At 38.0% G+C, this 22,710-nt stretch overlaps 1 protein-coding gene across 3 annotated transcripts in view; it reads left to right on the forward strand.

Moving 5' to 3' along the window:
- The window catches only part of VPS35L (VPS35 endosomal protein sorting factor like), a 177,054-nt gene that overhangs the window by 104,699 nt on the left and 49,645 nt on the right, over nt 1-22,710 (forward strand). For all 3 annotated transcript variants that reach the window (XM_037163428.2, XM_037163430.2, XM_053659497.1), the window contains exons 15-22: nt 3,650-3,696; nt 4,230-4,341; nt 4,852-4,968; nt 10,263-10,316; nt 12,606-12,686; nt 19,182-19,244; nt 20,852-20,937; nt 22,051-22,131. In XM_037163428.2, the coding sequence (XP_037019323.2) occupies nt 3,650-3,696; nt 4,230-4,341; nt 4,852-4,968; nt 10,263-10,316; nt 12,606-12,686; nt 19,182-19,244; nt 20,852-20,937; nt 22,051-22,131 (641 nt within the window). The remainder of the gene's footprint in view (nt 1-3,649; nt 3,697-4,229; nt 4,342-4,851; nt 4,969-10,262; nt 10,317-12,605; nt 12,687-19,181; nt 19,245-20,851; nt 20,938-22,050; nt 22,132-22,710) is intronic.

Here is a 22,710-nt window from a genome sequence, read left to right on the forward strand (position 1 = left end):
TATATCATTAAAGCTATCACCTTTGGGGGAAGCTGGCTAATGGGTACCCACAACCTCTCTGATACTTTTGCAATTTCTTATGAGTCTATAAATGGCTCAAAATAAAAAGCTTTTAAAAATCCATCCTTTAGAAGCAACTTAAAGAGCTGTGTTATATTATCGATATGGATTCTTCAGTCATTAAATATAATGAGGTAGATTTGTGTGTACTAACGTGGGAGGAGCAAGGACTATGTTAGATTCTTGGGTAAAAAAGGCAAGTTGCAGCCCACTATGTATCACTATCCATTTTTGTAAAACAACAATGGAAATCATCATGTTTTTAAAACAAAAGCTATATATTCACAGGGTATAGACACAGGTTTAGAAAGATAAATACCACAGTGTTAACACTGGTGACCCCTAGGAAGTAAGAGCTGGGAGGGAGGGTATTCACATTGTACTTGATGCACAGCAATATTATTTGATCTTTTCTCCATAAGCATTTTTAATTTTTAAACAATTAAATATACAAATAAAGGACATGTAGGAGCCTAATGAATCTTCTAGTTCTGCTGTGCATCTGCAAACTAGTGTGCTGATTTGCAAGTTTTTCAATATATTCTCTCAGTCAAAAAGGCTTGTTTTGATCTCAGTCTGGTTTGAACTATAGTTTACCTTGTTTTTGCCAAAGATAATCAATCCTGTTACTTCTCAGAAAAAAATTAACAATCTCTAAGGGACCTGCCTGAGATCCATATTTGGCTCCCTGGACTCTTACAAGTATTCCTATGACAACAAAGCTTTTTTTTTTTTTTTTTTTAGTTAAATTCTTGGATGTACAATGTTTTTAATGTGTTTATCTCTTGTAAAAAAATAAAAAAGAACATTTTAAACATTTGTTTGTCTTAATGGCCATAATATTTTGTCCATATATTGGCATCTGCCCTAGTTCATCTTTTCAGAGGTAGTGAAGACATCTTGTTCATTTACGCATGTTTTATGTGTGCGTGCATGTTTGTGCACTCACATGTGCACGCATGGGTATAAGAGAACAAACCACATGAGGGCATGGATTTCTGTCTGATTTCCTTACTGCCCTGACCCCAGTGCCTACAATAGTAGCTGGTACATTAAAATTGTTCCATGAGTGATTATTTTATTTGTGTGTGTTAGGGAGTATCAATGTGATAATTATACACAGTATCTCTTTCTCAGTCTTTTACAGGAACCACCTTGATAATGATCTTAAAGTATGACTTTTCAAATATAAATACTCCATGAGTGGGCTAGAGAAGCCATTTGTGACATCAGCAATTCTATCATCGACAGTTTTATTATCAGCTGAGGTGCTTGTGTCTGCAAGGAACAATCACCTCACTGGCTCTACAAAAATAATTCAGTGTGTTCTTTTGAATAAGAAGTGCAGGCTCTGGGCCAGCCAGGTTCTGTCCATCTTTCTGCTGTGCTGTCCCTAGATAGCAGCAAAGTGACTGCAGCCATTTCAGGCGTCATGTCCAGACATGGCTGCATCCAGAGGCAGAAAGATGGGAGTCTCTAGTTCTTTGGTTTTCTATTTAAGAACAAGGAAATCTTTCCTTGAAGCCCCTGTCACATCAGCTAGAAATGGGTTATGTGTCCATGTCTAAATCTACCAATGGTGGGGGAATGAGACCACCATGATTGGTTTGTACCTATATTTTTTGCCTAGTCTGTTTGGGCTGCAGTAACAAAATACTACAAACTGGGTGACTTATAAACAACCCATTTACATTTCACAGTTCTGGAGGCTGAGAAATCTAAGATCAAGATGTTGTCAGTGTTTGGTTAGGGCCCACATCCTACTTCATAGATAATTATCTTTTTGCTGTGTTCCCAATGTGGCAGAAGAAACAAAGGAACTTTTTTAGGTCACTTTTATAAGGGCACAATTCTCTTCATGAGAGCTCTATTCTCATGATCTAATTGCCTCTCAAAGACTCTACCTTCTGATACCTCGGCAGTTAAATGACCATTCAGACCATAGCAGGCTGTCATAACAGACTGGGTGACTTAAACAACAGAAATTTATTTTCTCGTAGTTATGGAGTTTAAAAGTCCAAGGTCAAGGTGCCAGCAGGGTTGGTTTCTGATGAGGCTTTTCTGCTTGGCTTGTAGACCTTCTTTTTTTCACTGTGTCCTCACATGGTGTTTCCTGTGTACGTGTGACTTCTTGGTCTTTACTTTTTCTTATAAGGATACTAATCCTATTGGATTAGGATCCCATTCTTATGATCTTCTAATATTAATTACCTCTTTAAAAGCCCTGTTTGCAAACATGGTCACATTTGGGGTTAGTACTTCAACTATGAATGGAGGCAATGGGACATAATTTGGTCCATAACAGGACTCAACCAGATCTTTTTTTGGACAGGGACAGAAATATGAATAAAATGAGGGCTTTTGGGTGGTAGTACTAACACTATTTCCAAAGCCAGCTATCACCATGATTACTCAGGCAACATAGAGGGACCCTGGAAAGGGTAATGTTGCACTAAAAAAGACTTGTTTTAATTTTTGACTTTGGGACCAGACTTAGATACAGATCTCATTTCTACCACTTAACTAGGAAGTGGCTTAACCTATCTGAGCTTTGGCTTCCTCTGCTGTAAAGGTGGAGATAATTTACACAGGCCTCCCAGGGCTATTATGAAGAGTAAATGACAAAGGTATGTGAAGTGTTTAGCTCAGGACGTGGTGTATGGTTAGTGGCCCTTGTCAATAACTGTTTTTTTATTCTAGGGGTGACCTTTACTGTGCCATTCAAAATCTTTCCAAGCTACTACCTCAAAGAATATTTCTTCCATTGATTTTTTTTAAAACAGGAGTTCTTTAAAAGATATGTAATTGTCTTAAGATAGGTCTAAAGCCATTAACGGTACTCCAATGAGTAAAACATTAGCTTCCTTTTCAGGTAAAAAAAATGCTTCAAAATTCATGGAGTGGAAATGTAGTGAAGAGCATGGCCTTTGATGATAGATGGCCAAGGTCATATCCAGCTGGCATAGCTGGCTTTGTCACCTTGGCCAAAGCACATAACTACTCTGTCTTTTGGTTTCTCATCTATGAAATGGGAGGATAGAGAGCTTGCCTCATGGGTGGCCATGAGTGGTGCGAAGACCAGTGCAAAGTGCTCCCCATGTGAAAAGTGGATACCAAGTACCACCGGACCAGTGTTTGTTTTACCGAGAATCCACTGGCACCAATAGGGAGGATACTGGAGAGTCATAGGAGAGATGGGGAATAATTTCAGTTCTCATCTGTACATCTCTCATCATCCTTTAGTAACCCTGCAGGGAGGATGGTACCACCTATATCATCTGCCTAAGGGAGCCCAAGGCTTAATGAAGTCAGATGACTAACTCAAGGTCTTGCTGTTGGTAGCTGGTAAGACAGTATTTGAACCTAAGTGTGCCTGTTGCCAGGGCCTCCACTCTTAGCCACTATATGAAATACCATAAAGAATAACTTTTTTCTCTCCCATTTGCCCCATCCCCTCCAGGCAGTAAGAATTGTGGAAATGGGCATGAGGCTACATTTATTTTAGAGTATTACCTTGGAAATCTCTTGGTGAGAAGTTTGCTTCAGGTTCTTGAACCTGATGATTTTTATTGTTTTTTAAAACTATTAGACTCTGCTAATCGAGATGATGGAGCGATGCAAGAAGCTAGGAAACAAGTAAGTATTTTAAAGTTCATAAGTCTCGAGTCAGAAATGGAGTTTGTTCCTGTTTTCTGAAATGGACATGCATATGTGGGCAAGAGGGCCAACAGAGGGACAGGACAGCATGGAGGTCAAAAGCTGGCATCCAGTTTCCTGCCTTCAGATTTCTGAGTCTATTCTCTCCTAGCTTTGTGAATTTGGATTACTTACTTGACATCTTTGTGCCCCGTTTCTCCTTATTTGTAAAATGGGTTTAATAATTAATAGTGCTTTCCTCCTGGGGCTGTGATGAAAACGAACTCTTATCTTCCTGTCTCTCCTTTTCACATGAGAGAGGGGAAGGGAGGGAGAAAGAGAAGAAGAGAAACATCAATGTGTGGTTGCCTCTTGTGTGCCTTTTACTGGGGACCTGGACTACAACCCAGGCATATGCCCTGACTGGGAATCTTTGGTTTGCAGATTGGCACTCAATCTACAGAGCCACACCAGCCAGGGCTAAAGCAACTTTCTTAACAGGAGTTCTACTGATGGGCATGTGTGTCTTGCAGTGCCTTGCTGTTAAATTCTGTGATGTCTGCTTTCCGGGCCGAGTTCATCGCCACCAGGTCCATAGATTTCATTGGCATGATTAAAGAGTGCAATGAGGCTGGCTTCCCTAAGGTAGGCTCTTGACTTAATGCTCAACAGGAGGACAAATAGGCAGTATTTACCTGATATCTCCTGAGGTACAGAGTTGGGTTTTAAGGCAGCTTGAGCCAACAGGAATACAAGACAAGAACAGGAAGGAAGATGAGTCTGAGATTGAGATTGGTAGACATACGTAATAGCTGCATGTCAGGTCTCTTTCATGAATCCTAAATCTGTACAGTTAGCTCACTGTGAAGTATTTAGAAAAGAATTTGGTCTTACATCTCTAAAAATATATCTTCACTCATTATTTATAAAAAACTTCAACCAGCAGGATATTATGGCCCACAAATTAGACCAGTACAAGAAGTCAGCTCTTTCTTTTTCCTTATCCATCTACCTCATGAAGGATTGTGGTATAATTTCAAAAAGAAGTTGTTGGAAGATTAGCCCTGAGAGGAGCTCAGTGTGACAGCCTTAAGCCTGAAGTTGTTCTGATTTTAAATAATCTCCAATATCATAATGGTTTTGTATTTTTCTTAGCATCTTCTTTTTCGCTCACTGGGGTTAAACTTGGCCTTGGCTGATCCTCCTGAGGGTGATCGACTTCAGATTCTCAATGAAGCTTGGAAAGTTATTACTAAATTGAAGAATCCACAGGTGGGTGACTGTTCTGACCTTAGATTGACTTCTTTTTGTCCAAGTTATGCAGTATATGCTTTCTGTTTAAAAATTATCTTAGGTAATTGTACCAATGTTTTTTTTATTATTTAAGAGATCAGCTTCTTCAGTCGTATTATTTGTTAACCTACAATGGAGAACTGATAGCTTTAAAGATGTATTTCTCTAATTTTTAAAAATATATATTTTATTAATTATGCCATTGCAGTTGTCCCACTTCCTCCTCCTCATTCCCCTCCACTCTGCACACACCCTCCTACATTCTCCCCTTCAGTTCATGTCCATGTGTCATAAGTTCATTAGCTTCTACATTTCCCACACTACTCTTGCCCTCCCCCTGTCTATTTTCTCCCCACCGTCTATGCTACTTATTCTCTGTACCTTCTCCCCCGCTCTCCTCCTCCCACCCCCCTGTTGGTAACTCTCCATGTGATCTCCATTTCTGTGGTTCTGTTCCTATTCTAGTTGTTCACTTAGTTTGCTTTTGTTTTAGGTGTGGTTGTTAATAACTGTGAGTTTGCTGCCCTTTCACTGTTCATATTTTTTATCTTCTTTTTCTTAGGTAAGTCCCTTTAACATTTCATATAATAAGGGCTTGGTAATGAGGAACTTTTTGAATTTGACCTTATCTGAGAAACACTTTATCTGCACTTCCATTCTAAATGACAGCTTTGCTGGATAGAGCAGTCTTGGATGTAGGTCTTTGGATTTCATGACTTGGAATACTTCTTTCCAGCCCCTTCTTGCCTGTAAGGTCTCTTTTGAGAAATCAGCTGACAGTCTGATGGGGACTCCTTTGTAGATGACTGTCCCCTTATCTCTTGCTGCTTCTAGGATTCTCTCCTTCATTTTAATCTTGGCTAATGTAATTATGATGTGCCTTGGTGTGTTCCTCCTTGGGTCCACCTTCTTTGGGACTCTGTGAGTTTCCTGGATTTCCTGGAAGTCTATTTCCTTTGCCAGAATGGGGAAGTTCTCCTTTATTATTTGTTGAAATAAGTTTTCCACTTGTTGCTCTTCCTCTTCCCCTGGTTCCCCTATAATTTGGATGTTGAAACGTTTAAAGATGTCCTGGAGGTTCCTAAGCCTCTCCTCATTTGTTTGAATTCTTGTTTCTTCCTTGTTTTCTGTTTAATTGTTTCTTTCTTCCTTCTGGTCCACTGCATTGATTTGAGTCCCACTTTCCTTTCTGTCACTATTGGTTCCCTTTGCATTTTCCTTCTTTTCACTTAGTGTAGTCTTCATTTTTTCATCTAATTTGTGACTAAAATCAACCAGTTCTGTGAGCATCCTGATCATCAATGATTTGAACTGTGTATCTGATAAGTGGGCTATCTGTTGGTTGCTTTAAAATATTGGCTCTGGGGCTTTTATTTGTTCTTGCATTTGAGCCATAATATTTTGGTCAGGTTGTACCTGTTACATATGAGTGGAAGAGCCTTAGGTGTTCAGCAGGGCAGGGCAACCCGTGTACGCTGTATGTGGAGAAAGGGTCAGAGAGGGAACAATGGTGCTTGCTCTGCTCTCTCTTGGATTTTGAACCACTCTGCCACTTCCCACAAGCAAATTGGGCCCTTCTGGTGCTGGATCCCCGGGTGGGTGGGCTTGTATATGTTCTAGGACCTTGTGGGTCTCTCCAACGAACTCTCCTGTGAGGCTGGGAGCCACTCCTGGCAACCTCAACCTCCACAGTTTTTTTCAGTTGGTGTTTTAGGCTTTATTTCCTGTTGCTGGGGCCCTGGGTTTATCTCACTGCCCATTTCTGCCTTGTTTATCTGCTCTCAAATGTGTGTCCTTGGTTAGCCAACTGCCCTGCCCGCCTCATTGGGTTTGCTTGTTTCATCCCTGTGCCTGGGTCTGGCTGTCACCATTTTTTCCTGCTTCGAGCCCTCTTCACTGCCCACCTACTCCACCCCTCTTACTGGTCTGGATGAGTGGTTTGTTGTTGTTGGACTTCTGTACAGTTTAATTTTCTGTCTGTTCTGGTTGTGTTTCGGTTTCTAAATCTTTATTGTCCTTAAATTTGGTTGTGCGAGGAGGTACAGTGTTTCCACCTATGCCTCGATCTTAGCCAGAAGTATTTCTCTGATTTTTGTATCCCAATTATTTCTTACTCTTAAGGCCCCAGGGTGCACTAAGAGAGCAAAATTATAAATATTCGAAACTTTTAAAGACCTGTAACTTTGCAAACAGCATCTAAAATGCAGCAATCTGTAGTGTTTGGATTTGAATGTACCAGCCTAGTAGGATATTTTTAAATTAGGGTCAGTGGTCATGCCAGTAATTAGCAAAAGGGAATTCTCATTTTTGTCCCTTGAACAGAGACAGCTTAAGCCTCTTTTTCCCCATACTTAGGCACAGGAAGTCTTGAGAAGACAGAGCAACTGATGTCAGTGCTATAATGCACGTAGTAATAGCCATCATGTTGTAGGTTTGGTTTTGTGCCTCACTGTTTTTGTAGGTAACATGCCAGCAATTTATGTGGATTTTGGTATGGAAAGATGGTATTGGCTGTCTTTGTGGCTGCAGAACCAGCTGGATAAAACTTCACCATACTCTACACTGTTACTGTGCTGCTAATAGCATATCTTAGTCTATCCAGACTATATAACAGAATATGATATACCTGGATGCCTTATAAACAACAGTAATTTATTTCTCATAGTACCAGAGGATGGAAGTCTGAGATCAGGGTGCCAGCATGGTTGGATTCTGGTGAGGACCCTCTTCTGGATTACAGACTGCTGGCTTCTTCCACTCACATGGCATAAAGGGATTGAGAGAGTTCTCTGGAGTCCTCAGAGCACTACCTCTATTCTTGAGGACTCCATCCTAATGGACTAATCACCTCCTAAAGGCTCTATCTCCTAATACCATCACATAAGGGGTTAGGATTTCAGCATATACATTTTTGGGGGCCACAAACATTTGGTCTGTAACATAGCACATAACTGAATATAAATATGTAGCATTTGATACAGTCATTTATCAAGAGGGAAATATTAGAATGATCTCAATTTAACCCCCTTGCTAACCATATTTACAGTAGTATATTGAGGATAGTGGTATAATTTAGAAAAATTAGAAACAATTACAAAATTGTTTATCTAGGTTAGGTTTAGCAAATAAACCTCACTAAACACCACCTGTTTGAATTTTTTATTTAACCCAACTCTGATTGATTAGATAAAACCCCCTGGACTTATGGTTCCTGTACTTCAGTGTTTCAAAGCAACCTTGCATCAAAAGCCCATATTAGCAATATTCTCCAGTTTTTAATTTCACATTCACCTTAGTATTCTAATTAGACCTTAGAATGTTCTGGCTTTCTTGTGTGAGAGAGATAACTGGTTTCTCCAGAAACATTAAAATAAAGAACAATCTGACAGTAAGCAGAAGAGAGGGGGAAGGGGATAATGGGGGAAAGAAGGGAAAGGGTCATCAAGGAACATGTATAAAGGACCCATGGACAAAGCCAAAGGAGAGAAGGATTTAAGTTGGGAGGTCAGGATGGATGGGGTGGGGGAAAGTGGTGGTAGGAAAATGGAGGCAACTGTGCTTGAGCAACAATGAAAAAAGAGCTACATTCTCCATTTCATCTTTCTTTTCCTTAAAGAGGAAAACAGGTACTTGCAGGCTGTATTATTCCTTGGCCATTTTTTTCTCCATTTGAATGTATCCCAGAATGGAGCAGGAAGTGTTAACAAGTTGGTCACTGGCATTTCTGTACCCGTCTCATTGCTTCTTTGTAGGTACCTCTCATATTTGAATTTAAAACATAATTTCTTACTGGAAACCTCTATGCTTTCCTAACCTTTTTACAACATATACACATGACCCCTCTGTAGGGCAAATGGTTTATTTTTTAATGGCAGGCAACCTATATTTTCTCAGAACATGCAAAAATCACATTTTAGGCAAAGCTGAAGTCTTCAACCAGATGTGCCATCAGTTTCTTGATTGAAGTGTGGTGAGGACCTCACCACTGTTAATGCTGATGCTTTTGAGCTTCCCCGTTTTTGTTCGTTGGTTTGTTTGTTTGTTTTTTTATCCTGGCTGAGGTAGCAATTCTAGGATGAAATCTGATTAGTTTCGTCAGCCAAAGTTTGTTGGTGTCAATTCAACATCAAAAGGAATCCCCAATTTAGGGTGTAGTGAAGAAGGAAACTCTTCAGTGCAAACAGCTCAGTTGTGATATAGCACAACTGTGGAAACAGCACCTTGCCTGTTCGATGGCCCTGGGGCCCGGCCTCTCTCTGGCTAGACAGCTTTGCTGTGTTCCCTACTGGTCTGCAGGACCTCCCCTGCGCTGGTCTGCTCCTCTCTGTTCAAGTGAAGTATCTTTAGTGTTTCATCTTTGGTGTTTCAGCTCCTACTTGGGAAATGGTAGTCTTCAGTCTTTGGTGGAAAGAGAAAGTGCACTCTCAGACCCAGGGGGAGCTGGAGTAGTATATGGACAGAAGTCCCCAACCCTGGTGTCTGATTGGTCTGTCCTTATGCAAATGAGGATTCCAGATTCTTGCTGTTTGATTCAAACAGCTCTATCCTTATTGGTTAGAATGGAGCCACACTGGTTAGAATGGAGCCACACTGGTTGACCGGAACTGCACAGGTCTGAGTGGATTAGGAAAGCCTCAGTCCCATTGGTTGAAATAGGATTCCTAGAACTTCCTTATAAAAGGCTGGCTCAGATGGCAAGAACACAGTGCGGGCTGGCAGTTCATTGTAGGCTTCTCCCTGAAGTGTAGTTTGTGTGAGAGGCCTCTGTGTAGAAATAGCTGCTAGGCTCTCTTTTTGAAATTTGAACCCAGTTAGCCACCAGGAACCTTGCTTATTAGGTATCTTCTTTCTCATGGTTCACAGTTTCAAGCAACTTATGTTTTTATATAACTCACTTCTCTTGGTAAAAATACAGGGTCTGGCACAAATAAAGCCCCTTCTTCATTACAAAATTATAAGCATGTAATTCTGTAACATAACAATATCACACTCAAACACACCATATGACATTTTAGGTGAAATGTTCAAATTAAAACTGTAAATGATTACACCCATATTATTACCCTACCAACCACACTCAAGCAGGCCTTTCTTCTACCAGACTCTGTATATCAGTGGGCCAGAATTTTCTGTAGATGAACCACTCTTGAAATTCCTATTAATTTTTAGTTCTTTTAATTGTCACAACCCTTGAAGGGATTTGTACATGATGAGCTTATACCATAAGGTCAACTGGTGTTCTTATTGTAGACATTTTTATTTGTTCTTTGTAGGACTACATTAATTGTGCCGAAGTGTGGACAGAGTACACCTGCAAGCATTTCACGGTATGTGTGGCTGTGGTATTGTTTTTGAAAAAATTACATTTGTTTCATGTTTTTAATAGTGAATGTATCTAGCTTAGGCATTTTACAATGGTAACTACTGTTAATTCAGAAAAAATTCATCCTTCATTGTATAGTGTGACAGAGCATTAATGTGTGTGCCATAATAAGTGTTCCCATGTAAATTTGGGAAATGCTGCATTGTGTAAAAGTTAAGCAGTTTTTTCCACTATAAAACACGTTAGATGTTTATGTGCTAAAAGGCACTGTCACGTTGCATGGGGATTTAGTAAGCAGCATTTCCCAAACATACTTTACTTGCATGTAATTATTTTCTAAGTACACAGAGACATTTTTTTCCCAAGGCCCAGACTACAACCCCAGTTTGGGAAATAGGGGCTTGTCAAAGAACAGAAATTTTTTAAACAGGTAGATCTGGATTCAAATCCTATTGCCAGTGTTACTTGTTTTAAACAATTTTTAAAAATTCAAGTGTAGCAAATATGCAGAAAAATAATAAATTTGCTGTCTAGTGAATCTTCACAAAATTCATCCATGTAATCATGGTCCAGATTAAGTAATAAAAAATAACCTTTCCCTACTCCTCAAAGTCCTTTGTGGTCCCCTTGTACTCACAGCCTCCAGCCTTTGGAAGTTAAAGGAAACCACCATTCTGACCTCTAACTCCAGAAACTGGTTTTGCCTCATTTTGAGCATTGTATAAATATAGTTCTATTGATTTTCTTTCCTTTTTCTAGTTTTTGTTTTATGTATTACGGAAATTTCAAACTTACCTCTTTTAAATTCATCACTCTGAAATGATCAGCTTATGATGCCTTGTTTATGTCCTTATTCCTTCTTCTGGATTATTTTGAAGTAAATCTCGGACATCGTATCTCATCTGTCAGTATTTCAGCACATATCTTACCTATAAAATATAAAAAAATTTTTTCTAAAGCAAAATCCCAATACATTAATCTAAAAAAGTTAATAATGCTTTAATATCATTAAAATTAGTTTAATGTTCAGAATTCCCTAGTTGTCTTAAAATTTTTTTATACTTTATTTGTTCAGTTAGGATTAAAATAAGGGTCATATATTTCAGTAGACTTCTTAGGATTCTTTTAATCTATAAGTTCTCTCTCTCTCCATCTTTCTCTTTTCTTCCTCCTTCCCTCTCCCCCTGCCCCCACTTTTTTTTCCTCTGTAATTTATTTGTTGAAGAAATTGGATCATTTGTTCTGTAGTTTCCCCAGTCTGGAATGGCTAGTTGCATCCCTTGGTGGCATTCAGCATGTTCCCCTGCCCTTTAGTATTTACTACAAATGAGCAGTTAGTTCATATAAATTGTCTTTTTTGGCACCATGGGTGGTGGTGTGGTACTTTTCCTGGGATGTTCATGCCTTCCTCTTATCTCTTGATGAAGTGAGCAGCCATTGATGCTCAAGCATATCACAGTTTATCAGATGTTGCAAAATGGTGATATTCAGTTATTATCATTTATCTGTTTTCTGGGATACTTGTATAAAAAGAGACTCCTTTCACTAGGTATTTAATTACCCTGAGATACAGTTTCTACAGAAGAGGTAGTATTGCTGTGTAGTTTTATCTGTTATTTACTAGTTTTTAGAATAAGAATTCAGTTCTTCCCAAATCCCCAGAGGTGACTCATGAGTTGTAGTTGCTCTTGGTGTCTTTAACAGCTCATGGATTTAAACATATTTGAATTTTATTATTCTCACTAATGATCAATTATCCCACTTTGGTCCAGTTGTAACCTTTTCAGACATGCTCTTATTTTTATATTTTCCTTGCTTTCTAAGGTGTTTTACCTCCTTTGCATATTTCTTATTCCAGATTCAGAATCAGCACATTCTCCAAGGAACTCTGAGTCCTTTTAGTGTGTTGTCAGATGATTTTTTTTTTCTATGTGACCCTGGCTAAGTCATTTAACATCTCTGAGCTGCCATTTCCTCAGTTGTAGAATGGGAATAATGATGTTCATGCTGGTGAATTTAATGAGCATTAAACAAGAGAGTAAATATAATGGCACCTATTTAGATAACATATGCTATGTGCCAGGAAATTTACCTGTAAGCCATTCAGCCTTGGAGCCACCTTGCCAAGATGCATCTGTGCTTCTATTATCTAGACTTTTCCCCTAAAGGGCCAGATAGTAAACATCTGAGGGTTTTAGACTATATTATCTCTAGCTCCACCACTGCAGCATGAAAACAGAGACAATCTATTCCTGAAAGATTTAATCAAGGTTTCATTCATTTTCCGAATTAGAAACGAGAGGTAAATACTGTTTTGGCTGATGTCATCAGGCATATGACTCCAGATCGTGCATTTGAAGACTCCTACCCTCAGGTAACAGACTTGCATTTTCCATTTCCTTACTGTTGGGAATTTTATTCTGTTGAATGAAATTGGCATGTTGCTTGGGGCAGATCATAAATTCAGATAATCCTAGATTATCTGAATCTAGGGTTTGAATCTGAATCTAGGATTATCTGAATCAAATCCTGGGTTTGAATCCTAGAGTTGTCATATCCTTACCATGTACCCTTTACTCAGTTACTTAATGTTTTGGCTCAGTTTTTCTCCCTATAAAATGGGAATAATAATAGTCCTACTCTCTGAGTGGTTGTAAGAACTAAATGAAATACAGTATGGGAATCCCTGGCACGGTTGCTGGGCTCAAGTAAGTGCCTGTGTTTTTCAGTTAGACAAACTTTTTTATTTGGGAATAAATTCAAATATATTCAAAAGTTGAAAGACTAGCATGCAGAAATCACATTATTCTCTACCCAGATTCACTAGTTATAAACGTATTCCTTGTTTGCTTTACCATTATTCCTATGTACACAAACATGCATATATATGTGTATGTAAATTTTTCTGAATCATTGAGGTTAAGTTAAACACATCATGTCACTTTGCCTTTAAAGGTTTGAATGAGTATTTCCTAAGAACAAGGACAAAATAACCACAGTTTATTTTTTTTTCTAGATTTTATTTATTTATTTTTAGAGAGAGGGGAAGGAGAAAGAGAGGGATAGAAACATCAATGTGTGGTTGCCTTTCATGCACCCCCTACTGGGGACCTGGCCTGCAACCCAGGCATGTGCCCTGATGGGGTATTGAACTAGTGACCCTTTGGTTCACAGCCCACACTTAATCCACTGAACTACACCAGCCAGAGCTGTATAACCACAGTTTAGTTGTCAAATACAGAGAACTTAACATTATACATCACTATTATTTACGCCACAGTCCCTGGTCCCATTTTGTCACTGGATTCAATAATGTCCTTGAGAGCAGGATTTTTTTTCTCCCCATCTAGTATAGAATGCAGCTCAGGATCACTTACTGTAAAGTAACTTTTGACCTAATTAAATTTATTTATTTTTATTTAAAAACATTATGTTCTGGTACTTAACTTTCAATAATAGATTTCTAGCTAAAATGAGTTACATATTCTTAAAGAATTTTAGAATTTTCACATTTTGCTAATTTAAGAGTTTTTCACCATTTGCTAGTTAAAATGATTCATCATTACAATTTATAGAGCAGCCACTGACTAGCATTTTCTAGATGTGATATAAAAAGTACATGGTCATGCATAGTAGGCTCTTGGTAAATATTATTCAGTAAGTAAAATCTGTAGTGCAGAGAAACTGGATCATACCTTGTGGGTTGTCAAGGTCTCAAGCACATCAGAAGAGTGGTGTGCATTAGAATTTTTGTTGAAAAAATTTCAGTAAGACCTTGAGTGCTAAGGAACCAATTAATTGAAAACTCGAAGTAGCATAATGATTTTAATGCAATCCATTCCTGAAAGAGAAAAGGAAATTATACTCTTTATAATTCTGTTATATCTAAAAGCAACTTATAAGAGATGCAGCTGACATTCAGGATATCCACCCATATAGGTCGTGAGCCGCTAGTCTTAAGTTGGGCCACATCACTGTGGAGAATTAGCTTACTCAAGGTCAATGATACAGAATGTCTGTGGTAAGCCTGGCACATTTTCTTGTGCCAAAAATGAAAGAAGTACTCAAAAAACTGATGGGGATAAAGGGAGTTGAAAAGGGCACTGGAGTAGCTTGGAAGGGGCTATTTTGGGCTCCCAATTTGAACATCAAAAAAATAAGGACAATACTGGGTTATAACAAATTCAATGAAATAGGAATTGAGTATACTGTTCCTGTGGTGAATAGATAAATAAATAAATGAACGGAAAGGTGGACAGGGGTGCCAATTGCGAAATGTGGAAGAAATGGTAGAGTTAAAAAAAAATCAGCATTTGCAGCCAACACAGTAAAAGATAAGAACTATCAATCTATAGGTAAGAATCATCGGTGGATGCTAAATATAGGAGGAGTCTGATAAGGAGCAGGATATTTTCATATCTTAAAGGGTTTTTCTAAGAGATTATTAATTACAGGAGAAAAAATAGTGACTATAAAGTACAGAAATCAGATGGACACTGACCTGCTAATCAAAATTCTTATTACCAGTGAGAAACAGATATGGTGTGCCTGCAGATGCCCTAAGAAGAACACAACATAATCTTGTTGCATTCTAGTAGAAAATATGTAACCCAAATCTCACCATGCAGCAACATCAGTTGTGCCCAAATTGAAGAGTATTCTGTAAAGTAATTGGACTGTAGTCTAAAAAATATTTTCATTAGTAGCAAAGAAAGGCTAAGGAACTGTTCCAAATTAACAGTCTCTGGAGACATGAAAACAAAATGCAATGTGTGATCCTGTACTGACAAGAAGAAAAAATAATGATACAGAGAACATCTTCAGGTAGTTGACAAGATAGGGATGTGGATGATAGACTAAAGTATTATATCAGTGTTAATTTTAGTTAACAGTGTTTGCTGCTGAATTTGATAACAGCAAACTGGAAATGTTAGAAAATATTGGGTTGGCCAAAAAGTTGTTTTTTTTTCTTATAAGATGGCCCTAGTAGCGCTTAGCTGTCTTTAACTTCATTCAGAACAGTTTTGTTAGATTGTATTGTGACAGTTGTCATATCAGTGTGCATTAAAAAATAACTTATCAAAATTGGTGAATTTTTGTGCAGCCATTTTAATAATGAAGATGGAAGAAAATGACATTTTTAGCATATTATTCTTTGTTATTTCAAGAAAAGTAAAACACAAATGAAATGCAAAAATAAAATAAAAACGATTAGTGCAGTATCTGGAGAAGGTGCTGTGGTTGATCCAGTGTGTCAAAAGTGGTTTGTGAAATTTCATGCTGGAGATTTCTGGCTGGATGCCTCTCTCTGGTCACATAAACCAGTTGTTAATAGTGATCAAATTGAGACATTAATTGAGAAAAATCAGTATTACGCCATGCAGGAGGTAGCCAACACACTCAAAATATCCAAATTAATAAAGTAATTGGTGAAAATGAAAAATGTGCCTTTTATTTTACATTAAAAACCATATGGACTTTTTGGCCAACCCAGTAAAAATGAAATATGAAGGGGTGAGGGACATAATACATGCAATCTACTCTCATAATGGTTGAGGAAAACATTATTTTACATAGAACGTAAAATTTGGCAAAATATTAAAAATGGGTGAATTTGGCAAAATATTAAAAATGAGTGAATTTGGGTAAAGGCAATATGGGAGTCTTGTGTACTATGTCAACTTTTCTGCAAGTTTTAAATTATTTTAAAATAATATTAAATATATATGTGGGTGTGTCTTTAAAAATTCAACCATTGAATTGGATAGGTGAGGAGAAAAAGTGAATATAGCAAAGTGTTAGTCATTGTAGATTCTAAGTAGTAAATAAATGGGTATTGTTATATAGTCTTTTTAATTTCTTTATATTTCACCATTTTCATAGTAAAATGTTGATAAAAACCTATTTTTTTAAATCAGGCAATGCAATATGTGTGATTGTATTTAAGTATTTTTTTTTAAATCCTCTTTTAAAGGGATTAGTTGCTATGTATAAGGTTTCAGAAATTATTTTCACCAGACAATGTTGTACTATCTTAACCTTTTGTTTGACTGACCTAAAATGCTACTTAATTATGAAATGGGATGGTACCTCTTAAAATTCTGGTTTTAGAACATGAGCAATTTCCCTTGCAAATGATTTAAACAGCAGTATTTTTAGTATGAACAAACTATTTGTCAGTAAACTTTCTCTTCTTAACAGTAACCAGGGTTGCGGGGTTCTGTTTTATTTAGAAAAACAGGCTTCTTGGTTCTCTTCTGCCAAGGCCCTTGAAATACAACAAGACTGTGTGCATTTCTGGGCAAGGGGTGGTGGACAACAGTACCTGAGCATCTGGGGCCAGCTTCACAGACTGTACCACCGTTCTTGGGTAATAATGGAGCCTTTGACTCACTGGCAAACAGTCCAGCCTCTCGCCTGAAGCAATCAAGCAAACAGTCATGATGGGCTAGAAGAGAGGTCTGGTAATTAGGGCCCATTGTAGCCCACCAGCTATTTTTTTAAGTATGTTTTACTGATTATGCTATTACAGTTGTTCCAGTTTTTCCCCCCTTATTCCCCCTCTGCCCTATACCCTCCACACTGTAGTATGCTCCCCCTTAGTTCATATCCATGAGTTGTACATAAAAGTTCTTTGGCTTCTTCATTTCCTATCTATTCTTAATCTCTGCCTGTCTTTTTTATGCCTACCAATTATGCTTCTTATTCCCTGTACTTCCCCCCCAATTCTCTTCCTCCCCCTCACCACTGATAACCCTCCATGTGATCTCCATTTCTGTGATTCTGTTTCTCTTCTAGTTGTTTGCTTAGTTTTAGTTTTTGTTTTTTAGTTTCAGTTGTTGATAGTCATGAGTTTGTTGTCATTTTACTGTTCATAGTTTTTGACCTTCTATTTCTTAGGTAAGTCCCTTTAACTTTTCATATAATAAGGGCTTGGTAATGATGAACTCCTTTAACTTGACCTTTATCTGGGAAGCACTTTATCTGCCCTTTCACTGTAAATGAGAGCTTTGCTAGATGGAGTAATCTTGAATGTACGTCCTTGCCTTTCATGACTGCAAACACTCCTTTCCATCTCCTTCCTGCCTGTAAGGTCTCTTTTGAGAAATCATCTGATAGTCTTATGACACTCATTTATAGGTAACTGTCTCATTTTCTCTTGCTGCTTTTAAGATTCTCTCCTTATCTTTAATCTTGGGTAACTTAATTATGATGTGTCTTGGTGTGTTCCTCCTTGGGTTCAATTTCTTTGGGTTTCTCTGTGCTTCCTGGACTTCCTGAAAGTCTATTTCCTTCGCCAAATCAGGGAATTTTTTCTTTATTATTATTATTTTTTAATTTAATGTATTTATCTTTAGAGGGGAAGGGAAAGAGAGAGGGAGAGAAATATCAATGTATGGTTGCCTCTCATGAGTCCCCTGCTGGGAACTGACCTGCAACCCGGGCACGTGCCCTGACTGGGAATCAAACCACGATCCTTTGGTTCGCAGGTCCATGCTCAATCCACTGAGCTACACCAGCCAGGGCTCCTTTATTATTTTTTCAAATAAGTTTTTAATATCTTGCTCTTCCTCTTCCCCTTCTGCCACCCCTGCAATTCAGATGTTGGAGTGCTTAAAGTTGTCCCAGAGGTTCCTAAGCCTGTCCTCATTTTTTTTTGAATGCTTCTTTCTTCATTCTGTTCTGATTAGGTGTTTATTTCTTCATTTTTTTACCAAATCGTTGACTTAGTCCTGGTTTCCTTCCCTCAGTGTTGGTTCCCTGTGTATTTTGTTTTATTTCACTTTGTGTAGCCTTCATTTCATCTTTCATTTTGTGACTGAGCTCAATTAATTCTGTGAGCATCCTCATTACCAGTGTTTTGAACTCTGCATCTGATAGGTTGGCTCTCTCTTCATCACTTAGTTCTATTTTTGGAGTTTTGATCTGTTCTTCCATTTAGGCCATATTTGTTTTTCTATGTGCACCTGTTATGTTGTAAGGGGCAAAGCCTTAGGTATTTGCCAGGGGGAGCAACCTTCTTTGCTCGTTGTGGTGCTGTCTGTGGAGGAGGAGTCAGAGAGGGAATAATGCTGCTCTCTCACTCTGCTGTAGCCCCAGTTTCCAAGGAACTCTCCTGTAAAACTGGAATTTTCTCCTGCTTTCTCAACTCCCATAGTATTTTACAGTTAGAGGTTTTAAATCTTTAATTTCCTGGTCAACCAGACCCACCTTACCCCTGTGGTCCGCTGGACTTGCTGTGAGTTCTGTCTGCCTGGCTGCCCATCTGCACTGCCTGCCCCCGCCCCAGTGGTCTGGATGAATGTTTCTTTAACTCCTTGATTGTCAGAGTTCCATGCAGTTTGATTTTCTGGCAATTTTTTAAAATTAGCTGTTATTCTTCTTTCGGTTGTACAAGGAGGGAAAACATTTCTACCTACACCTCCATCTTGGCTGGAACTCTCCCACCAGATATTTTTATATAAAAAGTTTTATTGGAACCCAGCCACACCCATTTGTTCACATGTTGTGTTGACTGTATGGTCTATAGCAAATGTTTGTTCATTCCTTGAATATTCATAGCTGACTGTAATGGAGGGCTTTGAAGGACAGGCACCTCTACCTGAACCATCTCTTTTAATCCTCATAATGAGGAAAATACAGCTTTGCTCTCCATTTTAGTGAACAGGGAATCAAGACTGAGACACTATTTCCCCAGGGTTCAGAATAAGATGGGCAAAGCTGGACTGAGATATGGCCCAACCTACCCAATAATTCTCCAACCCTTGAGCAGTCCATTCTTGTAATGTGATTGCAAATGATGAAAGAGTTGCCTTTTTAAAAAAATACTCTTTATTAAATAAGATGTGTTTTTTGTTTTGTTTTTTAGCTTCGGTCAATAATTAAGAAAGTGATTACCCACTTCCACGATTTCTCAGTTCTTTTCACAGTGGTAAGTAATGTTTCCTAATTATCTTTGGAAACTTACGTCTGAGTCAGAAGTTGTCTTAGTGACTCAGTAATTTTTTTCATGGTGTCCTGGGCCAAAAGAAATACTTAAGGGTTCTTTTCTAAAGTAGTTATGTCTAAACAACTTAAGCATTTATTTCATCACAACATAATCAGCATTTGAAAGTATAATGTGCATAGACTGAAAGAAAAATATTATCTTTAATTCATTAATTATTTAATAGTATTTAGGCACCATACAGCTTCTCAAACCTTGGAGTCAAAGTGGACATCCTCTTACTCATTTATTTTCACATGATACTTGCTTTTTTATCATACAATCTCTTGAAAATATGAAATAATAGTTCTCTAGCCCTGTCTGTTGTGGCTTAGTGAGCTTGACGTCATTCTGTAGACTGAAAGGTTGCTGGTTCTATTCCTGATCAGAGTATAGGCTTGGATTGCAGGCCAGGGTCCTGGTTGGGAGCTTGTGAGAAGCAAGCAATCAATGTCTCTCTCTCTCTCTTCTTCTTCCTTTTTCCCTCTCTCTAAACATACATAATAATTTTTTAAAGAAAAAACTCATCTCAATGTCTGACAGTTAAGACTTATTATGTTTTCCTCAAAAAGTTAAAAAATTCTGAGACACCCTTTCAAGTTTGCTGCAGTGCACTGGATCAGTACAAATCTAGGTCATTCTGTATATAGTGACATTCTTTTTCCTTCTCTCTTCACTGGCACCCTGCCCTCTTCTGGTTTCCATTTATATATACTCACAGGACTATATGTTTTTGGGTTTCTGTTTATTTAAAACTAGAATCCGTAATTTATTGAACATTTTCCACAGTCCAAGCACTGTGCCAGAACTGTGCATTGCCTCATATTTTCACAGCACCAATGGGAAGTAGTAGTAGTTATTATTCCCCCTTTACAGATGAGAAAACTGATGCTGGAGTAACTTGATTAAAAGATCACACAGTCACTATGTAAAGCCAAGATGCAAGAGGCTACTCTCTGAACAACTCTGACTCTTCTCTCTGTCTGTCTCTCTCTCTTTTTTAAGATTTATTTCTTTTTAGAGAAAGGGGAAGAGAAGGAGAAAGAGAGGGAGAGAAACATCAACATGTGGTTGCCTCTCATGCACCCCTCTCTGGGGACCCGGCCTGCAACCCAGGCATATGCCCTGATTGGGAATTGAATTGGCAACCCTTTTATTCACAGGCCCATGCTCAATCCCCTGAGCTACACCAGACTTTCTTCGGTGTAGGGCACCAACACCAGGGCAATCTTTCTTTGCTTGTCAATACCACCATAAAAAGACTGACGCCTTGTTTTCATTTTGTTACACAGAAAAGCTTGTGGTCATCTAAATGTTGCTGAGGTGGTTCTCCAAATGTTAACTGGTCCCAGCCCTGATCTCTCGAGCAGGAGAAAATTGATTTAATAACAGTAGTTTTTAAAACCTCATTGTCATCTCCATTTCAGCTGAGTCCTCATTTGACCTGCTCCAAAATATAAAGAACTCTTTTCACCATCAGAGAGAAACATGACCCATAGATTCCTTCTAAAAACTTGTAAAAATTGCATGTACAGTACTCTTTTTATTTTCAGGAAAAATTTCTGCCATTTCTGGATATGTTCCAAAAAGAGAGTGTACGGGTCGAGGTTTGCAAATGCATCATGGAAGTTTTTATCAAGTAAGTGTAGCACATTGTAATTGGAAGCTTCAATTCCCAATGCCTTTGTGAAACCTGTTGATAAGAAATCAGTTTATGCACTCTGGGGCTTAGTCATGTATATGTATTTCATACTTAAAATAATATTGAGTGGAAAACCACATAAAAGGAGCGGTCATAGTAAAAGTTTTTAACTAGTGCTTAGACCGAGTCATAAGTATTAGCAGGGGCTTGACCATCCGCTACATTTTACTCCTATGTGTTTTTGGAAGGAGCAATATATTGATAAACTAGTTAGGGAGTAACATTTAAAAGATAAAGTGATACTTATCAAGATTCCAGAGCTAGAAAGGTTTACATCTTCCATGTGCAGATTTATGGTCCATTTTCAAGTTTAGTTCCTTTCATGGTATTAAATCTGTTTCCCATATTGTGTATTGCTGGTGGTATATGAAATAATTGTAGGTGGTCCATTAAGGAGAGATTTTCATTTTTATTTTAACATTTATATATTTATTTAAAAGTATGTTAGGTAATTTATAACTACTATCATCAATGATTTCATGTATATTATTTTTTAGGACAAGATTAAGTTAAAGTCTGTTTAAATATTGAGTATGTAGAGTTTGGAAAATTGAGATAGATGTTGCTTGAATGTATGTTTTAAGCATTCCTTATGTTGTCTTCCTAAGAGATTAATTTCATATGCTTGGAACAAATATGCTTACTTTTCTTGCCTAAAGTTTATTTGATGAGCTTGTCCTTTTATGTTATTTGAAAAACCCAGTGAATAAGTATTCTTGGCACCTAACACAGTTGTAGATAGGGTGTGGACCCGTTCAGAGAGTTCAGGAAACATGATCTGAAAAAGAAAAAACAAACCCAAAACAGGTTTGCTCTTGCCTGGCTTAGGAAATTTAGAAGTTTTACCAGGATTTTGCAGTTATGAAAAGTTATAATATATGGAGAAGAGCAAACTTGTTGAAAGCAGAATTAAGAGAAAAACCAGAAAGTTGCCCATTAGTAGTGATCATTTGTTGTTCCTCAAATATGTATAGCAGATAAGAACTAAGCCCATGCTTTCACTGTTCTTAGCAGATATAGCTTTTACCATTGTCTTTAAATGTCTCTTAGGCATCAGAAAGAGCCTACCAAAGATCCCGTCATTCTAAACGCTCTTTTGCATGTTTGCAAGACCATGCATGACTCTGTGAAGTAAGTCACACTCAAGGCTGAAATGTAAAATGGATTGGGTCTTAATACCACATAGTAGTACATAAGGGAATTGCTGCTTTAAGATGCCACTGTGAATAATAATATTTTATGGGGGCTATTAAGATTCTTGCTTATGAGGACTTTCCAGTCTAGGAGAAGAGGGGGGGGCTATGAGTAACCTGATAAAATGAGGTGGCAGATGTTTTTACAAAGGATTTTCAGTTGGGAGAAAAAGGCTGGTGCCATCGAAGTAAACTTAAACTCCCTGTCTCCAAGAGAGTTCTGATAGCAACAGATAATATAACAATGAGTTCATACATTTAACAACAGAGCCTTTAAATTTTTTTCTCATTGCAATTGCTCATAATCTTTACATGAATGACTTTATTCTGTGTATTTGAGGCTCAGACCTACCCACTGTCCTTACCTTTGGATCAAAGACCAAATTATTTCTCCTTTGCTTTCTAGCCTTCCCCCCCCACAGGTTTCCATTTGACTACATTTAAGCCAATTCCTGCTTATTTGTCACTGAAATTTTAGTGTCTAAAGAATTTTTAAATAAGCAGCTTGAGTCACTGG

The sequence above is a fragment of the Artibeus jamaicensis genome, unplaced genomic scaffold (assembly GCF_021234435.1).
Source record: "Artibeus jamaicensis isolate MK-2021 breed Jamaican fruit bat unplaced genomic scaffold, CSHL_Jam_final scaffold_666, whole genome shotgun sequence".
NCBI classification, from domain to species: Eukaryota; Metazoa; Chordata; class Mammalia; order Chiroptera; family Phyllostomidae; genus Artibeus; species Artibeus jamaicensis.